Source organism: Sarcophilus harrisii, chromosome 4 (assembly GCF_902635505.1).
Source record: "Sarcophilus harrisii chromosome 4, mSarHar1.11, whole genome shotgun sequence".
NCBI lineage: Eukaryota > Metazoa > Chordata > Mammalia > Dasyuromorphia > Dasyuridae > Sarcophilus > Sarcophilus harrisii.
The window spans coordinates 456637739-456661372 of record NC_045429.1 but is presented as its reverse complement, the minus strand read 5'-3'; the positions used below and the strand labels follow the sequence as shown (position 1 = coordinate 456661372).

Genomic DNA, 23634 nt, shown 5'->3' with positions numbered 1-23634 from the left:
CCCAGGAGCTTGTGTGTGAGACCTGGGGAGACCTAAAAAGCTTCCCCTCTGACATGGAGGCTCCTGCCCTCACCTCCATCCCTTGCAGAAATGAATGGGATCCTGGGATCCTCAGCCCAGAGGCTGGCTGCTCCTCGGGAAGGGAAGGGCTGGAGGGGCTCCTGCCAATCAGCTGCCCCCCTCCCTGGGCTCAGCCACCAGACTGTCACCAAGTCGCCAAGACCCGGGAAGGCCTTGATGGATGGAATGATTCCTGACTGAAATCTCATTTCTAAAAACCTGGCGTTTTTATTCCAGGAAGTCCAAGTGCCCTGAGGAGTCCGAGAGCAGAGAAAGAAGAGGGCGTTTCCTGGCTCCCTGATGGGGTTTCATGCAAGCTGGGCTAGCCCTGACTTTGTCAGCAGGTCAGAAGCGGATTCACCGCCACACATGAGCCCTCTGGTTCCACTGAGCTGTGGCAGGGGAGGCAGGGGAGGCAGGGAGGAGGGGAGGCAGGGAGGCGGGGGAGGCAGGGAGGCAGGGGAGGCAGGGAGGTGCTCTCTGGCTATGTGATCGGGGGCCAGTCACCTCCCACTCGTGCCTTTTTCCCTCATCTGCTAAACGAGGGCGCTGGACTCAGTGGTGTCTGAGGGCCTTTCCATTTCTAGATCCAAGCCCCCATGACTTTAGCCCCACAAATGGCTCGAGGGCTGGCAGTGTCTGTGACCCCTTTCCTTGAGCCGGAACCCTGACTCCTGTGGTCCTTGGGCTTCAGCTCATCTCACTCTCTGGAGACATCCCACGGGACTGTTCTGGGTCCGTGCCCGTGCAAGGTGTGCCCGGCTGTCCGCCAAAGAGGGGGGGTCCCCATCGGGGGGAGGGGGACACCAATTCCAAGGGGCCTTGGGGCTCTCACAGTCATACTTTCTGGGGCACCCCCAAAGCTACCACACGGGGTCATTGGGAGGCTTTAAAACACGCCATGGCCGTGAGCTATCCCCATCACTACTGGGCTGTTGTTTACCGAGTCAGGTTGAGCCAGCCTCTTTCTGCCCCTGCCCGGGACCCTGGTGGATCCCCGCCGGATCTGGCCTGTGGCTCCCATACTTACAGACCTTCCGCATCTGTCCTCTGGCTTATGAATGAGCCCCAGGCCCTGCACCTGAGCTCTTCTCAACCATCTGGACTTGTCACAGAGGAGGCCTTAGCTAGTGCCCCCCCCAGCCCAGAGGTCCAAAAGGGGGGGGGACCTGACATTTAGTTACCCGAGGGCAGAAGCCATCCTAGGCTTCTCCCCATGTCCCTCACAGCCTTTCCCACAATGCCTTGCTCATCCCAGGTGATCAGCAAATATTCCTTGGGTGAATGAGCACGTACGTGACTGAATGCTGCCGTAACCATGGGCGAGGGACCCCGAGAAGGACGCACTGCAGTACAGGCTCCCTCCGGGCCAGCTGAGGCCAGATTTCCCAGAAGGACCCCTGCCCCTCTCCTTGGCCCACTTTCCCCTCTCCCTCCCCCCCAGGGAGAAGACTCACCCACTGGTGTCCAGGCCCTGCAGGCGCTGCAGCAGTGTCTCAGACAGCGATAACGTGCTCTGTTCCATGACTCGGGAATTATCGGCCGGGGGAACAACTTCCTTGACCTCGCTGGAGCCCGGTGCTAGGGGAAGGTTCCTGGGCGGCAGCTCGGGCGGTGAGATGAAGAATTCTGTTCCGGGGAAGAAGGCGGGAGGTTGCCGTGGCGGAGGCCGAAGTCTGCCCCCCTCTCACCATGTCGCTAAATTGCCTTTAGAAGGACTGCCCGCAGCCCCAGCTCCCGGGTCCTGGGGCTGCCCCACAATGCACTGCTGGATGGCAGGCCAGAGCCCTTTCTGTCCTGGTAACCTCAGGGCCGGGCAGGGAGCAGGCCCCCGATAACTGCTGGGGACGTTCCTCCCCTCTTCCTCATTTCCCATCCTTTATCTCCTCTCTCCTCCCTCTGGCCGCCAAAGGCGCCCTGGGCCTTGCTCTTAGCCTCAAAGGACCCCAAAGTTGGAAACTAGAATGGGGGGCTCTGCCCTCGCTGAGAGGAAACCCATGAGTCAAACTGAAAAAGGGGAATTAACTCAGATCTTTCTGGCCGGTTTCCATCCTCCCCAAAGCATGAACTTGGGGAAACCACCAGCACTCCCCACCTCAAGACAACAGGACTTCCCTTCCCCAGGCAGACCCAGACACCCCACTTCTTGTGCCCCCAGAGAGGCCCCATGGGGCTTCTCCAGGCTTGTGTCCCATGGCTCCCCTGAGGGAGGCCAGGCCTCGGGGCCAGTGGGCCCAGCCGGGCTCCCAAGGTGGGGTCGGTGTCTAAGGGGGAGGTCGAATCTGCCTCTCCTGGCCCGAGGTCTCAAGGAGCCCTGAGACTCGCCGGGCCCACGGGACAGAAGGACAGGCAGAGAACATGGCACACATTCTACCCGTGCAGGCAGGCGTGGCAGACATTGGCCTGTCAGGTAACTGGGGCCCCTGCCCTGAGGGAGACCGGCCACGGGACAAAGCCCGCGGGATCTATCTGGGCAGGCCATTGGCAGGAGAACGGAACTGGACATTGTGGCCAAAGGGGCGACTTTAAATGGCTCCCTGGCCTCCTGGAGGCAGCTGAAGGGAGATCACTAGACACGAGGCAGTTCGAGGAGATCCCTGGGTAGGAGAGGAGGCCGCTGTGCTCCTGAGACCCCCCAAAGGGGGCGAGGACCTGCCCGGGGGGCAAAAGACTGCCGGGAGTCACAAGGCCCATTGGAGCCCCAGCTGGGCCCTCCCTCCACACCTCAGTTACCTCACCTGTTAAATGGGGGGGTTGGACCAAACCATCTCTAACGTCCCTTTCAGTTCTAACCATGGAGCCCCCAAGCCAGAGGCAAGCTCGGCTCAGAAAGAATGGTCCCGGGGCCAGATGTTCTCCTTACAGAAAAGCTGGAAGAGGAAAGGGACCAGGGGGAAGGGCCGGGGAGTCGTCCTACCACCCTGGACACCAGGAGCCAACAGGAGCTGGGGAACGTCCCCAGCCTGGAGGATCCGCATCTATTGGCTAAGGAAAGGCGGATTTCTGGGCCGCAGCCAGGAGCCCTGAGCCTGCACAGGGAATCCAGCTTGGGGAGGGCCCCGGCCCTCAAAGGGGCCAGGAGGCCGAGGGAATGGGCAGCAGTGGCGAGTCGGCTGGGGACACGCTGCGCTGGTGGAGAACGTGGGGCAGGTTTGGGAGCACAAGTTCAGAGAGTAAGAGGGCAGCTCCCTTGCTGCTTTGGTGAGACTTTTTTTCCAGGTCCGGGTGCCCCAATTTAGGGAGGATTGATGAGTGAAGAACGTTGTTGGGGGAGGCAATTAGGATGGGCAGAGCATCATGGCTGCCTAGAATTAGAGCTGAGGGGCCATCAGAAATCACTGGGACAAACTCGTTTTGCAGCTAAGGAAACTGAGTCCTGGGAAGTGAGCGCTCTGCCGCTGAGGGTCTTAGATGGGCCCTGACTCCCAAGCCTGTGACTTCAGGGACCCTCCTGCCTTCCATGGCAAATGTGGACGTTCAGAGGAGCGAAGGACAATGAGCTGTGAGACTTGTCCTGCCTGGCCCAGATCATACAGAACCACACAGAATCACACACAACCAGGCAGAACCATGCAGAAACAAGCAGAACCAAGCAGAACCACGCAAAACCACACAGAACCACTGCTCCATGGGAGAGATTTGAAAAGGCAAATTCGGTCTTGAACAGCATTGAACGGTGGGTATTTCCCACAGAGGACCTGGATTCAAATCCAGCCTGATCACTTCTTACTATCTCCGTGACTTTGGACAAGCCAGTCACCAACCCTGGTGACTTGGTCCCAACCCGGTCCCTCCCCCTCAGTTTCCCCAATTGTAAAATGGGAGGATCTGGCCTCCAGGGCCCTTCTGGCTGGGAGATTCTGAGATCCAGGACTGGGGGGCACAGAGCAGACTCCTGTGGGGGCCTCCCCTCTCCCCCGTTTCTTCCTCCCGCTCATCCCTCTCCCCCGTTTCTTCCTCCCGCTCATCCCTCTCCCCCATTTCTTCCTCCCACTCATCCCTCTCCCCCGTTTCTTCCTCCTGCTCATCCCTCTCCCCCGTTTCTTCCTCCCGCTCATCCCTCTCCCCGTTTCTTCCTCCCGCTCATCCCTCTCACCTGTTTCTTCCTCCAGCTCATCCCTCTCACCTGTTTCTTCCTCCAGCTCATCTCCAGCCTCCTCCTCTTCTTGGGGGACAGGGTATTGTAGGTGGGTTACCAGGCCCATGTTCTCCTTCTTGTAGAATTCTATGAGCTGGTCCAGGCTGATGAAAAACCTGACAGGAACCCCTTCGGATGCCTGCGGACAGACCCCCCAAAGAGCCACTGTAAAAGGTGCTGCGAGTGGGGCTTCTGGCCCTGAGGGCGGGACTGCTCTCCCTCACTGAAGTGCCTGGGCCACTCACAGGGGCCTCCCTGGCCACAGGGTTCCCCCCCACCAGCCGTCTGGCTCCCGGGGGGAGAGGGGGGACGACCCTCCCGCCCCCTCCAACCAGCAAAGTCGACCGTGGTGACTTTTCAAATCCTCCGACAAATTTGTCCAAAGGGCTGGTTTCACTTCTAGCTCTTTGGCCGGGCCGGGTCTAGCTTGGGGGATGGGGTGGGGGCCGCAGGGTTGCCCTGGGAGTCAGGGATCCTGCTTGTACACTGAACCTCAGTCTCTTTATCTGTAAAGTAGGACACTAAGAGGCAGCCCACCTGCCTCCAGGGGCTTTGTAAGCTTTACCCAAATGGGAGCAACAATTATAACGATCCCAAAGTCCCAGGATGCTCCATTGCTCCTAGTTCCAGGATATCCACCCTCAGGCAGAAGGTCTGCACACACACTCTTCCAGGCTCGGTTTGGAATCCAGATCCCCTTCCTCTGAATTCAGCAGAATGGGGGGTCAGGGGGGAGGGAGGGGCCCTCGGACAACTGGACTACTAAACCGCAGAAAGGGCCCCCCATACTGATGGACAGGGTCCTCATAGGAGAGTTCCCCATCCCAACGAAGCCGCAGGTCCAGCCCATGTGGCTGCCAATGTTTATAACAGGCTAAATTCAGCACTAAGGGCTAGGCCCCAGGCTAAGCATGCACCCCCCCCAAGTCAACCAGCATTTATTAAGCACTTAATATATACCAAGCACAGAACCCAAGAAATGGCCCTTCCTTTTCAGAGAGACTTTGGCTATCCCTAAGAGTTCTATACAAGAGTTCTGCAAACTGAAGGCACCAAGTACCACTGAGGCAGAAGGCACCAGCGGTTAGGGCAGGGGTCAGGAAAGATTTAGAGGGAATATGGCCCTTAAGTAGCACTTTCAAGGATACTGGATTCTCGGAGGCCGAGAGGTGAGGGCAGCGAGCACTCTAGCCACCGGGCTCAGCTCCTGCAAAGGCGCGGAGGTGGGAAATAAGCCGCCAACCTGGCCAGACCTGAAAGGGCCTAGAGGGAAGAGGCGGCTGCACTGATCCGTGACCCCTTTATATTACTGCGATCATTCCCTGCTTTGCCAAAGTCTTTGACCCATATGGGCTGGAAGGAATCTCCTGGCCGCCCGGTCCGAGCCTGAAACTGGAGCTCATGGCAACAGGAAGTTACTTGGCCCAGTTCACGCAGGTAGGGAAAGGCAAAACTGGTCCGAAGCCAGACAGAGGCTATTAATACCAGTGAACAACAAATGGAATACTGGGTGAGAAAGGAGTCTGCCCATTTTAAAGAATTCCCAACTTGCCGGTTTTAAATCTCCCCGCCTCATCCCGTCCCGGCCACCCCGACTGGCTCCTTCCATTCCCCTGTCCTCTCTGCCTTGGTGTTTTCATTTGTAAAATGAGGGAGTTGGGTTCAATGACCTCAAATCCCCTTCTACTACCCTGTGGTATCTCTGAGCTGAAAGGAAAGAAGGGAGGCAGAGGGAGAGAGCCACAGGGGCAGAGACACAAAAGGGAAGGAAGTGGGGTGAGTAAGAGCAGACTTTGAAAATTCCTGTAAGAAAATGCTGCCTAATCAGGCCCAGGCTGGGAGCTGGGCTCTCCACATCCTTCTGAGGCTGCTGGGAGGGGGCTGTTCCTGAGAACATGGGGGAGCTGGATCCGGAGGCAGGCTCGGAGCCCCTGTACCCCAAGCCCCAGCCCCCCTGCCTCCATCCAGTCCAGACTCTGGGCTCTGAAGGACGCATCTGTCTCAGGGCAGCGGCAGGTCCTCCTACAGGAAGGGGGGGGGGGCCGGGCCTGAGCCTGGAAGGGAGTCAGGGCCTCTAATGGCCAGAGAGGAGCAGGAAATGCACTCTAGGCATGTGGGCAAATACAAAGAGATGGGAAATGCCACGGGACCCGAGAGGAGCAGCGAGAAGTCTGATTTTACTGGTCAAAGGGTGGATGCGAAGGGAAGGAACGTAGGCCGGATCTGGAAAGCTACTTTGGAGCAGCTCACAAAGGGACGCTTTTTCAAGTCATGTTGAGTCAACAAGCATTTATTAAATGCCTACTGTATCCCAAATATTGTGCTAAGTCCTGGAAATACAAATATAAACAGAAAGATAAGTCTGCTCACAAGCAGAGTCTATTCTAATGGAATAAGATTCAACAACTCACCCCAAACCCAGGGGCAAATGTTATGTGGTGAAGGAGTCACCCTATTAAGCTAATTTTAAAGAAAGTATTTAAATATGTTTGTAAATCAAATCTTGCAAGTTTGAAGATTCATTTCCCCAAAGCCCATTTGGGCCTTGAAACTCCTGTGGGCCTCAGTTTCCTCATGTGAAAACTGTCTGTTTCAGTTCTAAATCTGTGGTAGAATTGACAGGACTTGGTAACTGACTAAAAATGACGGGAGATGGAAAATGATCAATAACGTCGAGAATACAAATCAAGTGGAAATGGCCCAGATGGAAACGGTGAAGAGAAAAGGAAGGTGATGGAGTATCCTTGCACCCTAAAAAAAGATGAAGATCATGATTTTGGAGAAGATTGGAATAACTTGTATCAACTGTGAACTGTGTGGAATAACTTGTGCAGACTGAAGAGAGCAAAACCAGGAGAATAATTGTTACAGTGACAATGTTCTCTTGGTTCTGCTATAAAGTGTGGTCAAGGCAGTGGTGAAGAACTGAAGAACCCCAAGATGCATCATGATTCCAGAGCACTCATGAGGAGGACTGCTCCCTTCTGCCTGATGGAGAGGTGATGGCCTCCAGGGCAGACTGACATGGTCAATAAAGCTTTTATTTTTTGCTTGACTGCTTATTTCCAAAAAATTGGGGGTTTTATGGGGGGAAGTATGGGTGGGAGGAAAAAAACATACTTATTAATTAGGGAAAGTTTAATGAAAAAATAAATGCTAGTCGATGAGTTGATTGGAAAATTATCATCCCAGATGTAGGATTTGGATCCTGAGAAGTGAAGATCACCAAGGGAGAGTGTGTAGGAAAAAGAGGGCTATGGGTTATTTCCCTTGGGAAATTCCCGACTGTGGGATCAGGAGGGGCTCACAAAGGAACCAGTGCAAGAATATGGGTAGAGGCAGGAAGAAAGGAGAGGATGGTCTTTGACTCCAATGGAAGAGACTAGAGAGACAGAGACAAAGACAGAGACAGAGATAGACAGAGACATAGGGAGAAAGACAAAGAGACAGAGATAGACAGAGAAAAACAAAGACAGAGATAAAGACACACAGAGACAGAGACTCAGAGAGAAAGCAGAGACAAAGACAGAGACAGAGACACAAAGACAGAGCCACAAAGACAGAGATAAAGATAGACAGACAGACTCAGAGAGAAAGCAGAGACAAAGACAGAGACAGAGACAAAGACAGAGATAAAGATAGACAGACAAAGACAGACAAAAACAGAGCCAGAGAAAGCAGTCATTCCTAATGAATGCTCCCATAAGGTCACAAGTGGCAAAAAGGTCAAGGCCCACAAGAATAGAAACAAAGGCACTTAGACTTAGCAAGTGTTAATCACCAGTGACTTTTTGAGGGAACTTTTCTCAGGGTGGCGGGGAATACAATCATAACCAACTCTGAAGTTGGCAAAGCGCTTTCTACGCCTGATCTCACTTGGCCTGGAAGCCAGGGGACTCAGGGCTGAAGAGAAAGTGGGTAGTGAGAAAGTAGAGGCAGTGAGTGGAGGCAGCTTTTTCAAAAAGTCGAGCATTATGCAAAATCATGACAAAGAAGCAGCATGAGAAGGCACTGCTTTCTTCCAGTGTGGAGGACCGTGGGTATGCAACAGAGCATACAATATCAAGCTTGGGGGGGGGGGGTCTGTTGTCTAGTTTTGCTATATGCTTTTGCACCTCTTTTTCCCATCAGAAGGATTAGCTCCGTGGGGCAGGAGGGGAGATGGGTATATTGGCAAATGTAGATGGTGGAAAAACAATTTATCGGATTTATTTTTACAATAGATTTAGCAACGAAGAGAAAAATGAGACCAGAGTGGGGTCCAGGAAGGGCTGGTTGTGTTGTGTTGTGTTCTGTTTTGTTTTCGGACTGGGGAGACAAATGTGCTCGTAAACAAATGGGAAGGAGCCAGTGTTGGGAGAATCAAAAGCTACATGACAGAGGGGTGACAAATGACAGGCTGCAGTGGCTTGGGGAGGCGGGAGGTCATGGGATCAAAGCCACAGGTGTGTGTGTGGGAGGGCAGGGGGGGAGGGGGGAGGTGTCCTTGGAGAAGAATAAGATATGAGGTTGAGAAGTCTATTTCCCAAAATGATCAGAGAGAAAGAAAATATTTACAACAGAAAATATCTTTTTGTGGTGGCAAAGAACTGGAAAATTACAGGGACGCCCATCAAGGAGGGAATGGCTGAACAAGGAGGGGATGGGATTCTGCTCGAAATGGGGAGGGGGGTTCAGAAAAGCAGGGCAAGACTTGCATGAAATAATGAAGAGCAGAACCAAGAGAACGTTGTATACTGTCGCAGCCACGTTGTTCCAAGAGTGACTGAATGACTCTATTCTGAATAATGAAAGAAATGCCATCCACCTCCAGAGAAAGAAATGATACGTGGATATACTTTAACACATTTAACATGTATGGGATTGCCTGCCATCTGGGGGGGGGGAAGGAGGGGAAAGTTAGAACAGAAGTGCTTGCCAAGGTCAATGCTGAAAAATTACCCAGGCATATGTTCTGTCAATAAAAAGCTATAATAATAAAAAAAGAAATAATATGTGGAAATGGGAACATTGTGCTTTCACATATAGATCTGTCAGATGTTGTGCTTCTCCAGGGCAGAGCTGGGAAGGAGGGAGGGAATTCAAAATGTAACTAACTAAATACATGAATTAATGAATGAATATACAATATATTTTTTAAAAGCCCAAGTATATTGGGCAGCAGCTGAGTGGATACAGAACCAGGCGGAGTCAAGATGAACTGAGTTCAAATCCAGCCTCAGAAACTTACTAACTGGGCAAGTTACTTCACCTTGTTTGTCTCAGTTTCCTCATCTGTCAAATGAGCTGGAGAAGGAAATGACCAACCACACCAGTATCTTTGCTTTAAAAAAAAAAAAAGCCCCAAATGGAGTCATGAAGAGTAAGACACTCCTGAACAACAGCATAGGCTGGGGTTTGGGCTACAAAATCTAAGAAAGAAACAAGAACACAGAGTCTTTCCCCCAAAGGTGCTGCTGTGGCCCATTGGTGGTGGGAAGGACCCTACCCTTGCCAGTCCCCGCACAGGCCTCCAACAGGGGGGTCCATCCTGGCCTGAAACAGGAAGAGAAAGGCACCTCATCCCCCAAGTCCCTGGGAGATGCAGATGAAAGTCTGGCTGGGGCTACACGGTCCGAGTTCCCCCAGGCTGGGGCTCCTTGGATCTGTCTTCACTTGTGGCCCCCAGAGAGAGGACTATGACTCGCATTCAGACTCCCCGTGGAGGGAGGGGAGAGGCTGGTAATTTTAGCTTCAGACGTTTACTGTGGTCTTGAAATGAGGAACCGAGATGGAAGTGGCCCCGGGGGGAACAGAAGTCAGCAGGACGGAGGAGAAGCTGGAGGACTGCAGGCAGGAGGGCCTGGTCACACACATGTGCACGCTGCGTTCCCATCCACGTGTGTGCAAAACTGCACTCATGGCACACACGGATGCAGGTAGCACGGACATGTGTGCACATGGATGCAGGTAGCACAGACACGTGTGCACACAGGACACACACCTGTGCACGTACCCAGGGTACTGTCACCCAAACAAACCCCTCAGACCAAAACGCCTCCCCCTTTCTGATTATGGCCCTGAAACTGGGCTTCCTGGGAGATTCAGTGAAACAGAGCTTAAACTCACATTACATCATTCGGGGAAAAGGGACAGCGTTGAAAACTCATTTTCTGCTTTCTCCCCTATCTCTGCTGGTAATGAGAGTGTTTCCAGCTGGGTCAAAGGAAAGCTTCTGGAGGGTTCTTCCCACAACACTCTCAGTGTGCACAGAAAAAGTCTCTCTCTCTCTTCCCTCCCCCTTCTCTCTCTACTAGTGCTTTCCCCCTAATTGCCTTGTGCTTAACTACCTCGTGTTTAATTTATTCTGTGTATACTTAGATATGTGGTGTTTGTTTCTCTCATTAGAATGCAAATTACTAAAAAGTAGGAACTGTTAAATTATTTGTAATTATATCCCAATGCTCAGTATAGGGTCTGGCACATAGTAGGTGCTTAGTAAATACTAATTTATTAGTGGATAATGAGATCCTGTAATGATCAATCTGGCACCTGGCAGGGGCCTTAGAGATGTTCTTATTTGATACTTATTTTACAGAGGCTCAGAGATGGAAAACGACTTGCGTTGGTTGCATCCTTCTCTTCCCCAACACATTATAAGCTCCTTGAAGGTCGGGACTAAATATTATTTTTTCCTCTATATACCTAGCACCTACAATTAACTGTAGATGTTTAATAAATGCTTATTTGATAAAATGGTATTGTTCATGTTCACAAGGAACTAGAAGTAGAAACCAGGCTTTCTAACTTTTAAAAAGATCAGAGATTTTTGAGCTGGGAGGGACCTCAGAAGTCAACAAATCCAATCTTGTCATTTTACAGATGGAGAAAGTGAGGGTCAGGTAACTTATCTGAGATCTCCTCGGAAGCAAAGGCAGAGCCAAGATGTCAACCAAAATCCTCTGAAGTCAGCTCTTTTAGTTGTGTTTTATATATCTATATCTATATCTATATCTATATCTATATCTATATCTATATCTATATCTATCTATATCTAGATATATAGATATAGATAGATATAGATATAGATATAGATAGAGATAGAGATAGAGATAGAGATAGAGATAGAGATATAGATAGAGAGAGCACACACACTCAAGGTTGTTTTCTCCCCTGCTCCAGCTTACAGAACTGGGTCCCCTTCTGGAGCACCTTTGTTTACAGGGCCCACGGCAGACCTGGGTGACCAGCAGCCCAGAGGGAAATGCTTGCTATGTGTCTTTAAGGAGATGGGGAAGAAGGGCCCAGAGTTATTCTAGAAGTGGAAGTCCAGGATGATGACTACACTCAAGGTTATTTCTGTAAACGGAATGAAGAACTGTGTCCCAGCTGCAGACGCCACACCTTCCAAGAACAAGAAGCAGTGGGCCAAGATGTTAGCTGGGAGAACCGTCCCCCCACCCCAGGAGCCAGGGTTTCCTCCAGAGCAGAGAGGTTAAGCTTTGGGGAGTCCTACGCTCAACACAGGTAGAGACACCCCCTGCGTGAGTCCCTAAGACTGGATTACCCCAGGTCTGGGGGCCTGTGGTCTCCATAACCATCAGTCCTTTGGCGAGCACTGGCAAGTGGCCCAGCACTATATGCCAGACATAGCTAGGCCCGGGGTACGTGTAGGAAGAAGGAATAATGTCCACTCGTTCAAAAGACTATTTGTCTTCTAATGGGTAGGTGGGGGGTGGGGGACACAACACAAGTACACCTAAAAGACATACAAAACAACTATAAAATAAACAAAAGGAAATGTGTAAAAAGTAATTTCACAAAAGTAGTTTGGGGGGAAGCGTTATCCATTGGGGGATGGGATCAGGAAAGGTTTCCTGCAGAAAATGATATCTGAGGTACTTCTTAAAGGAAGAGAGACACTCTAGGAGAAGTAGATGAGGTGAGGTGCATCCAGGCATATGGGAAAGCCAGAGAAAAACACGGAGATGGATTGTCTTGTGGGAGGAACAGAGAGAACACCAGTATATCTGGACTGAACATATTCAGTGAGACCAGAAGGTAAAAGGTTTTTAAAACTAAAGAGGAATTTATATTTTATCCACATGTGATAAAAATCCTCTGCAAGTTGTTGAGCAGCAGTCACACAGTCAGGTCTGTGTCTAAGGACCAGGACTTTGACCTCAGTGTGGAGGGGTCAGAGCAGGCAGAGCCTCCGATTAGGAAGCTAGTGCAATAATGAGGTTGGAGCTCTCCACTCAGTCACAGATTTAAGGGTTGGATGTAAGAGGGAAAAATGAAATTTGGCAGATGATGGGATGTGGGAGGTGAGCCAGCGTGAGGAGCTGAGGATGATGCTGAGGTTTGGAAAGATGCTGGTCCATTTGTCACAAATAGGGACGTTTAACGGAAAGAAGAGATTGAGTCAGTTTGGGGCGCATTGAGTTTGAGAGGCCTCTGAGAAGAGCACTTTGATATGTCCATTAGGCAACTGGTGATTTGGGACTCAGGGAGGGACTGGAGCTGGATGAACAGATCTGGGGAAAGGAGAGTCATGTGGTTAGGGACGAAAGTTCAACCCATCTTTTCCCATAAGAATACCGCTCATAGTTCTAAAGTTGAAATTTACCGAGTGCTTTTCTTATGACAATCCCTTAATGTAGATGGTGCAAGGACATCTGTTTTACCAAAATACAGAAACTGAGGCTTGGTGAGTCTAAGTGATTTGCTGACACAGTTGGTAAGTGTCCAAATGGCCTTTCTATTTAACACATTTTGAAGTGATTTGTCTTTACAGACTTAAAGGCAACAGAATCATAGACTCTCGGAGCTGGGAGGGATCTCAGAGGCCAGGCAGTCAGAACTGCACAAGAGCTCCCAGGAAGGGTCATGACAGCCTCTTCTTGAAGACTTCTAGGGAAAGGAAATTCTCATATTCTCCATCTCTCTCTGTCTCTGTCTGTCTGTCTGTCTGTCTCTCAAACACACAGAGCCACCCACTGAATTCTGGGAAAACAAATATCATGCTTAGGAAACTTTTCCTGACATCGAGCATCTCTACCTGCCCATTTCACCCTTGGTTTTCTGTTCTGCCTTCTGGAGCCAAGCATTCCCAAGCTCTCCATTCATTCCAGCAACCTGGCTCATCTATCCAGCTCAAGCTCCATCATTTGCAGGAAGCTGGAGCTTTCCCTTAAGGTAAATTCCCATCTACCATTTGTATCTTGTACACACTCAGCCATTTATGTGTTGTCTCTTTATTTTACATCATGTTAGAATGGAAGCTTTTGGAGGGATAGGACTGTTTTTGTCTTTATACTCCTAGTGCTTAGCACAGGGCCAGATACAGCATAGCCACTTAATAAATGCTTATTAAATAATGAACTAGAATGGGCTGTGCTCCCATTATGCTCCAGGCACATGAGATTAAACACAACACGATACAGTCCCTGCCTCTGTCAGGGCCGGATGGAAGGTGGAAGGGAAGCACCACATACACACACAAGCAAGCGTACAATCTGTACAGAGTCAATACGAGGCATTTCAAGATGGGCAGGAGGTCTCCCTCAGGTATCCGAATCTCATGTCCCTTTCTCAGCCTTCTCTCCTCCAAGCTCTCTTCTCTCCATCTTTCCCCCATTCCCCCCTTCCTTCCCTCATCTTTTTTCTTATCTCTAATATCCTTCTAACAAACCCAGAATTGGTCATACTGCCAAGGCCAGGCTCTAGCCTCCCTCACTAGGGACATGGCACCTGTACTGGTTCTCACTTTAGGGGCTGCCATGCTGTCTCCCTCTGCTTAGGGAGCAGGAAGTTTGGGCACAGAAGGAGATCAGGAGTACAGTGCAGCAAATGGAAACCAGGAACTCATTGGACAGATGAGTCGGGAAAATGAAACTTCCCAAAGGTAGAAAGCAGGGAAAAATCTGGAATTCCTAAAAAGGACCAAAAGAGGTGCTCTTGTGAGGTCAGGGATGGGTCTCGCAAGATGAGACCAGGTGAGCAGAACTATAAGTAGGTAGGTATAACTAGGGTGGAACAAGCAGGCCTATTTCCTACAAGTCCAGTGTGCTGCTAACATGGCTAGTTTTTCAACAGAAGGGAAATGAATAAAATAAAATACACAGGATTGCAAAGAAAATTAATCATGTAGAAGAAAAATGTTAAACACACACACACACACACACACACACACACACACACACACACACACATATACAGGATCCCAGGAAACCAGCTTAGGAACCTTTGTACTGGATGTGCTCTAGTTCCTTCTAACTCAGGTTCTGAATTCCCCTGATCTTAGAGGCTCTGGAGGACTCAGAAGTGGGCGTTTGCACCTATATGAAATCATGAGCCTGGAAAACAAACCAATAAAAAGCAAGTCCTGCTTTTTAAGAAAAGGGCCTTAAGGAGGTGAAGGACTGGGGGGGACCCAGTGAAGACCAGCCCTTCCTTTTCATCTTTGGCCCTATGGGGCTTTGGTTGCTGCAGATCAAAGGCACATGACTGATGGAGATGGGCTGCATGCAAAGTATGATGGGAAACTGTGAAACCTGAGGCATCTGAGCTGAATTTCAAAGCCTTGTGGTCCTCCTGACCTGTTCCCTCTGCTCTGTTTTGGTGGCTGGGTATGTTTCTCCCGGGGCATCTGTTGAGCCCTCTGAGACGGGCAAAGAGCCGACGTGAATGGGTACAGACCCCAGACTCTGCAGCCAGAAGCTGCGGGCCGTGGGTCCAGCTCTGTGCCTGCACAGCTGCACAGGATCGCTCTGGGCAAGGCTCGCACTCCAGATGGCAAAACACTTTCGTGGCGACCAGCCAGAAGTGCCCAGAGACTTCGAGCGCAGCAGAATCGGAAGAGCCCTCATCCAACTCCTTCTGTGCGTTCTAACAACTGACATTTAACTAGCCCTTCCAGGCTGGCACGGTTTTAAAAATGACTAAAATCTATTTCTAAAAATTTCATTGATCTCTTTTTTTTAACACCATAATTTCCTCCCTCAGTCAGCAGATCATCCTTTCTAAAAAAAAAAAAAAAAAAAAAAAGAGGAAAAAAAGCAATCCACATTTGCTTTGAACCCACAACTAACACAATTATTAACCAATATGTTAATTGGGGATATACAAAATTCTATACCCATAGTCCTTCACTTCAGACAAGAAGAGAGGCTGATTTTCATATCATAAGACACTATTCTGTGCCTTCTGATCCTCACAGCAAGTATTACCTTAATTTGACAGATTAGGAAACTGAGTCCCAGACAGCTGACATGACTCTTGGAATCAGAGAGCGGGGCAGGTTTTACCAGTAAGACTGAAAATTTATCAGCTCCTTGAGAAGGGGGGATACGCCTAACCCATCCCCACTCCTTCCTCTAGAACACTGACTTTGGAGTTAGATAAGAATGACTATTTTATCCCTCTATGGGCAGATCAAGAGCCTGGGATCCCAGTTTCCTTGTGTGTAAAGTACAAGGCTCCCACTCACAGCCTCCCAGGATCCTTTGCTGCTCACCAGTTGTGGGAGCATCGGTTCTCTGCCCCTCTGTGATTATCCAATAACAACATGAATCCACTGGGGGACGTGAGCTCTCACCAAGGTTTGCTAGGGCTTCTCAAGGGTTAACAATGTACCGGGCAGGTTAAAAAAAACTGGCAGAGTCTGTACCTAATAATCAGGGTCTGACACAGGCAAACACAAACACAGGAAAAGAGGGAGAGGAAGGCGCATGTATACCAACCAACCAAGTGAAGTTTCCCACTAGATCCATTCCCCTCCCCCAGGCCTGTTAAGGAGAAGAAGAAATGCTAGATTCAGAGGCAAGGGACAGCCAGGGTTGAGTCTTGTTTCTGACACGTTAGCTGAGTCTCTGAGCCGTGACTTCTTCATTTGGAAAATGGGGGGGGGGGTCTTGCTCCAAGCTCCCTCCACAGGGATGCTGGGAGGGTCTCCCTAGACACTGTAGCTCTTCAAAGTTTGTAGAAATGGCCATTTAGGCCAATTCAGTCACACTAGGCTCCCAGGACACTTAGGACTGGACAAAAGGCCAAAGCTTATGGCTTGCTGGGAATGGAGTTACTGGGTGAAAGAATATTCCTTAATAAGAATAAGAAAAGCTAGTCTTTATATAGCACGTTAATGTATTTTCCTCATGACAACCCTGCATGGTAGGTTCTATTATTATTCCCATTTTACAGATGAGGACACTGAGGCATACAGAGATTGAATTACTTTTCCAGAGTGACACAATCAGTAAGCAACCAAGGCTGAATTTGAGCTCAGGTCTCTAACTAGCTGATTCAGAAAATAACAAGCAATGTGGCCATCAATCAAGCAGGCATGCATGGGCCGGGTATGTCCAGCGCTTTGCTTGGGCCCTGATCAGAACACACAGACTCGGGTCCCTTGGTTAGGGATGAGGGTAAACCTCCGGCTTCCTTCAAAGTCCACTTTAAATGTCTCATCTTCTTGTTTTGGGCCTCCAGTTGTTGGTGCTTCTCTCCTACCCCCAGCCAAGAGATTTCTTTATATCGACCCTTTTCATGGAGTTAGGGCTGCATTATATATGTATTCATGTGCATAATAAATAATAACATGCATCACACATACACATATATATCTGCACTCATATTTTTAAGTGAATTTTGCTTGTGATAAAACAGTCTTCTCTCTAAGACTGCCCCACGTCACGGACCCTGAGGACAACCCGGCTACGAGGTTCTGGGGATGTCCACGGTGTAGCCCGACTTTATGGCCGAAAAGGGGGTGGGAGAATTCTATTTTCTGCCTTATGGATTGGCTCCAAATTAGGGACTTGAATTCTTTGCATTGCCAAGACTTTAGAACTCTTCACTTATTAGATGAAGAGTCTGTGGTCCAATGTATACTTATTTTGTATTTAATTTATAACATATTTAACATGTATTGGTCATCCTGCCATCTAGGGAAGGGGGTGGGGAGAAGGAGGGGAAAAAGCAGAACAAAAAGCTTGGCAATTGTCAGTGCTGTAAAATTACCCATACATATAACTTGTAAATAAAAAGCTATTAATTGAAAAAAAAAAATCTATGAAAAAAAAAAAAAGAGTCTGTGGTCCAGAGGGCCAAGTGACTTTTCCAAACTACATCCATAATCTGATTGAGGCAGAACTCAGACTTGAACTTGCTTTTTGTACTCTCAGGACAGAGCTCTTTGTAACCTGTACTGCTAGGTCCTGAAGCAAGTGCTGGATTCAGAGTCAGGAAGAACTGGGTGGTGACATTTATCAGCTGTGATCACAGGAAGTTCTCTGATACTCAGTGTTCACATCTGTCCAATGAGGCTAAAGCACCCACAGTGTATTGTTAGTTGTCCACAGTAACTTGCTACAATGTCCACAATCCTTTTATATTGTCTGTAGTTTATATTGTCTGCAGTCCATTGTTATATTGTCCACAATCCACTGTTATATTGTCTGCAATCTTGTTACATTGTCCATACTCCCTTTTCCCTTTTTACATCATCCACAATCCTTTTTTATATTGTCCACAACCCACTGTTACATTGTCCACAGTCCTCTGTTATATTGTCCACAATCCACTGCTATATAGCCATTGTTACACCTGACAGCAGGAACTACAAGGCCATCTTGGCTCTCCTCATCTCTTCCTCCTCCCTTATTACATCTGTCCTCATAATGGGCAGAATAGACTTCTGTGCTCTCATCCTATTACTCCCCATGGCTCTCTATTTCTAATCACGTGACATTTCTCCAAGCCAAAGGGTGTCTCCCTGCATCAGGGACTTTCCCATATCCTCGGCTATCTTCACCCTATTTAGGTTCATAGCATTCAAAGTCGGAAGGGAGCTCGGGAATCATGTTGGCCAACCCCTTCATCTTACAGATGGAAGAACTGAGGCAAGATGATTAAAAAGAGACTTCTTCAGGCTCCTCCCCCAGCAGTGAGCAACAGAAGGGAGATTTAAATTCAGATCCTCAGATTCTAGACTTTCTGTGGATCTCCCGGCCTCCCAAACCAAGACCCTCATTTTCTATAAGGAGGGGAATGAGACCCAGAGAAGGAAATAACTCGTTTCTGTAACAAGTAGCAGATGACAGAGTCAGGATTCAAACCTCGCTCCCCCTCCTGCTGGACCCGGTTTGGAGCAGACGGCTGCTGCCCACGATAATCGCCGATGATTGATCTTTAAGCCAAAGCATGAAGGTTCCCGTCCTAAAGTTTCATCACACCTCTGCAAAGTGCCTTCCTCATGACCACCCACAATATCCGTGTCATAAATATTAACATCATGCCCCTTTTGCTAATTAGGCCGCCAAATATCAGAGAAATGGGGACATACTCGAGGCCTTTCCTTCATTCTTTCAATAGGCATCTTAAGTGAAATCTATGAGCAAGGATGCTGTTTCTTTGAGCTGGTCTCGAAGCCAAGAAGGTCTGAGTTCAAATCCTGCCTGAGATCTATCCCAGCCAGGTGATCCTAGGCAAGTCACCCACCTTCCAACTTTCTAGCCATTCTCCAAGGCATAAATTGTGCAGAGGGCACTGACCCGCATTGGTGGAGGGACTTTCCTCGTTTGGAAGTCCCCTACACCAATGAAGTCACAGTTTGAGTGCCTCAGTCCCACACGCCAGGTACTGTGGGAGGCCCCAGGAATATAAAGACATACAGGGAACAGGCCCTGGGAAAGAGGTTGCTGGGAAAATGGTACGCTCAGAGATGAGGACAGCCTGTCTGTACAAGGGGCAAGACTGGAAGGCGGGACTCCTCTCACTATTCTTCCTGTCCCCACATGACTTAACATGGATTTTTTAGTCCATCTTCTAGCTGAGGTGGGCTCCCTCTCCACTACAGAAAGCCCCCGCACATTTAGAGTGTCTTTCTATCCAAATAAAGTAGGAATCCACCTTGGGGGAGGGGAGAGCACTGACTAGGGGCATCCAGAGATGGGGCCTGCACTGAGCCTTAAAGATGGGGAACCGTCACAAGAGAGGCCAATGAAATCTCCACTACAGAAAGCCCCCGCACATTTAGAGTGTCTTTCTATCCAAATAAAGTAGGAATCCACCTTGGGGGAGGGGAGAGCACTGACTGGGGGCATCCAGAGATGGGGCCTACACTGAGCCTTAAAGATGGGGAACCGTCACAAGAGAGGCCAATGAAGAATGTTCCGGACCCGAAACAGGCCAAGCAAAGCCTCGCAATGAAGTGTGACGCCTGAGGAAGAGCATGTTGGCCACCGGGCTCCAGTGGAGAGGATGTAAGGGGGAGTCGTGTGAAATCACTTGGGAAAAACGGGTTGGAGTCAGATTGTGGAAAGCTTCGAGTGCCAAGCACAGAAGTTGTACTTTATCCCAAAGCTTATCTTTGAGAGGGGCAGGGGGAACGTGGCCGTCACCACTAAGCATCCTGGGCAGAATCCAAACTTCTCTATCTTTTCTATCTCCAGGCCCCACGTTCCACCCATCAGACTTCACTGCCCATGATTCAGCTGGTCAAACTACACGAGGGTTAATGAGATGTTTAAACAGCCACATATCTGCAAGGAACGAGGCTTTTCTCTCTCGCTGCAAGATGGCAAAGAGCCAGAGTGAAACAGGAAGCTTTGGTGGCCGCTCCAGAACGCGGGGAAGGTCTGAGCCTCCTCCAAAGCCAGAGGACACCAGAGAGGCCCAGAACAAGATGTCCTCGCTGGGAAGATGGGGCCAGTGTGCAGGACTCGCCTTCCAGCAACAGGAAAGAAGTTACAGATAAGTAAATGAAGCTTTGGTGGCCGCTCCAGAACGCGGGGAAGGTCTGAGCCTCCTCCAAAGCCAGAGGACACCAGAGAGGCCCAGAACAAGATGTCCTCACTGGGAAGATGGGGCCAGTGTGCAGGACTCGCCTTCCAGCAACAGGAAAGAAGTTACAGATAAGTAAATGGGGGGGGGGTGGCTGGAAGAACAGCAGATACTTTTGAGGAACTGAAATTTGGGGAAGCTGCTTTGGGCTGGACCCTGTGCTCTTAGCAAGTCCATCCATTCCCCTAAGGCTCTAAGGGTTAGAGAGGGCTGCAGGGGACCAGATGGTCTCCCAAGCTCCTCCCGGAGGCAGCTAAGCCGACCCTTCCCCCACCATCAACCCCTGGGTGATCCCCAGTCTTACCCTCCCCACTGAGAAAATGACTGGCACTCACTGGATGTTTCCTTTGTACTTGTGTTTACTTTCTATATGCTCTATCTACATTTTATCTATACCTTGAGTTGACTTTGTTTATACTTTGTGATACATTTTATATACACTTTATGTTTACTATCCTCACCTACATTTTATAAGCACCTTGTGTTTACTTTGTTTATACTTTGTAATCCATTTTCTATATACTTTGTATTTTCTTTGTTTATACTTTATAATGACTCACTTACATTTTAATTATTTTTTTTTCTTTTTTTTCCCCCTTAGACAACTGGAGTTAAGTGACTTGCCCAGAGTCACACAGCTAGGAAGTGTTAAATGTCTGATATCACATTCGAACTCAGGTCCTCTTGATTTCAGGGCTGGTGCTCTATCCACTACACCACCTAGCTGCCTCCTCCCCTACATTTTACAAGCACTTTGTGTTTACTTTGTTTATAATTTGTAATACCTTTCATATATACTTTGTGTATTCTTTGTTTATACTTTGTAATGGACTCACACTTTACAAGCATTTTGTGTTTACTTAGTTTATATTTTGTTATATCTTTTATATACACTTTGTGTTTTCTTTGTTTATACTTTGTAATGGACTCACCTACATTTTATAAGCACTTTGTGTTACTTTCTTTATATTTTATATTACATTTTATACATATGTATTCTTTGTTTATACTTTTAATCAACTCACCTACATTTTATATATACTTTTTGTTGATTTTGTTTATATTTTGTTATACTTTTATATATACTTTGTCTTGTCTTTGTTTATACCTTGTAATGACTCACCTACATTTTATAAGCATTTTGTGTTTATATTTTTGTAATACATTTCATGTAGACCTTGTATATTCTTTTTTTATACTTTTAATCAACTCACCTATATTCTATATATCCCTCATGTTTACTTTGCTTATGTTTTGTAATACATTTTATATACTTTGTATTTACTTTGCATATGCCTCACCTCCATTTTGTTTGCACTTTATGTTTGCTTTATTTATACTTGTGTTTAGTCCAGATTCTCCCCTTAGCAATGACCTTCATGCGTTGCTGCTCTTGCTTCTTTCAGTTGTCACTATGCTTCCTCTTCCCCAAATTACTTTACATGTGCTCTTCATGCCCCTCTCCAAGCTGGCGCTCTTTCCTCACCTCTTTCCCAAAATCATATTTGCTTCTTATATTCTGTGGCCATGAGGCAACATGGGAGATTCCTGGATTCAGGGCTGAATTCTGTCTCTGACACAGTCTGACCGTCTCTGGGCAGGGGGAGCCTCTCACACTTCCAGGACACTAAGATAATAACTAACTGAGAAACTGCTTATTTGCATGGGGAGAGGAAAATTTCTATACAAATGAAAGCCTAAATATGGCAGGGGCAAGGGGTCGGGATTGGGGTGGGGGATGACTGAACTAATTTATATTTATTTGAACTGGTTTATAGGATCTTAAGGAAGCTTAAAGGACCTTAGAGACCATCTAGTTTTTCTAGCTTTATAAATGAAGAAACTGAGGCACAGAGAGGCACAATGTCTCGTCCTAGTCACACAGAGAGGAAGCAGCAGAGCAGGGATATGGACCCAGACCCAGTGAATGACAGAGGGCTGGGGGGACTTACCAAGCGCTCTCTCCACTGCAGAAAGGACATGAAATAATAATTATTATTAAGTGTTTGCTCTGTGCCAAGCCCCGTGCTAAATACTAACAATTAAGAAGGGATAGCAACATTAGTTAAGATAATCACATACCTGTGAGAAACAAAGCTGGGGGTCTGAGGAGTCTTGCAGACCACAGGCAGGAATAGAACGCATGAACTGAGAATCTGTAAGACTCAACCTCACTAATCTTGGGCAAGTCTGCACGGTACTAGCCTTGGGGGTCGGGAAAGGTGGGTTCCAATTCCACTTCTCATACTAGCTCTGAGACCCTTTTATCTCTCTGACCCTCAGTCTCTTCATCTGTCATAAGGGGATAGCAGTACCTTCCATGCCCCTCAGAGAGTCATTGTAAGGAACACAGGACATAGGGTTTTTTCAAATACTTCGGGCTCCATAAATGTAAGCGGTTATTATCCTGTAACCCCACGCTAGGCTTCAGACAGCAAAAGCCGTTTCCTGTATTTGGTTTTTAGTTCCAACAAATATCCTTTTATTGCTTGTTGCCTGGGGATTGTGGGAGGGGACAGAGTCTTTTTTTTTTTTTTTGGAATATCTTTTCATTCTCAAATTATTTTTTACCCACAGTGGGCTCTTGCTTACACTTAAGAGTTTGGGCTATAAGATCTCAAGGAGCATCTTTAGCTGAGAAACATGGTCCATGTTCCTAGGGAAGAGCTCCAAATAATTATATAAGCTCTCTCTCTCTCTGTCTCTCTGTCTGTCTCTCTGTCTCTCTCTGTTTCTCTCTCTGTGTGTCTCTGTCTGTCGTCTCTCTGTCTCTCTGTCTCTGTCTGTCTGTCTCTCTTTTCTCTGTCTCTGTCTCTGTCTCTCCCTTTCTGTGTCTCTCTGTCTCTGTCTCTGTAACACACACACACGTGTGTGTGTGTGTATATATATATATATATATATATATATATATATGCATTAACTCCAGAAGCAAATCACCAGCTGCAAGAGAAAATGTCCCTGTTCTAGGTCCAGTTTCTCAGCCAGCCTCTAAGTGCAGGTCACTCCCCCTGTTCAAAGCTTCAGGGGCTCCCCAGCACCTCCACCAAAAACCCATTCACCTTCTCTCTTTAAAGCCCCTCACGCTCTGCCTCAGGCTCGCTCACATTGTTCTGTGTCGCCAGCGAGCGCAGCCAAAGTAGCTGACTCATTTCCTAAACTCGCCTCTATCTCCCACCTCAGTGCCTTTGCACAGGCCCCCACCCCCACCCTCCATGTGGGGACTGGATTTCCTCCTGTCCTCGGCCTTTTAGAAGCCCCAGCCTCCCTCAGAGATGAGGTCCCCAGGGAAGGGACCCCCCTCCTGTCTCCCCCTTCTCAAATAATCAGGATTCAGGTTCTATGTTTGTGTGTTTATAGACTGACTCCTCCCCATGGGATGTAAGCTCCCGGAGGCCAGGGGTGTTTGCTTTTGGTCGGAGTTTTTTACGTGGCTCATAGAGAGCTCCGCGCCTGGCCCAGGGGCCAAGCCTCCTAACTGTGCCTTGGATTAGACTGGGGGGAGGTCACCCCGACTCTTTGGAGCTTTGCTGGAGAGCTTGTGGCCCAGTTACACACTAGTGAGGGTAGAGCCTGTTTTAAAACACACGCACACACACACAATTATACACACACAT

The 23634-nt window shown here is 48.5% G+C and overlaps 1 protein-coding gene across 3 annotated transcripts in view; it reads right to left on the bottom strand.

Moving 5' to 3' along the window:
* INPP5D (inositol polyphosphate-5-phosphatase D) overlaps nt 1-23634 on the bottom strand; it is a 122914-nt gene that overhangs the window by 66380 nt on the left and 32900 nt on the right. For all 3 annotated transcript variants that reach the window (XM_031968177.1, XM_031968175.1, XM_031968176.1), the window contains exons 5-6: nt 4187-4337; nt 1518-1689 (exon numbers count right to left, since the gene is read on the bottom strand). In XM_031968177.1, the coding sequence (XP_031824037.1) occupies nt 1518-1689; nt 4187-4337 (323 nt within the window). The remainder of the gene's footprint in view (nt 1-1517; nt 1690-4186; nt 4338-23634) is intronic.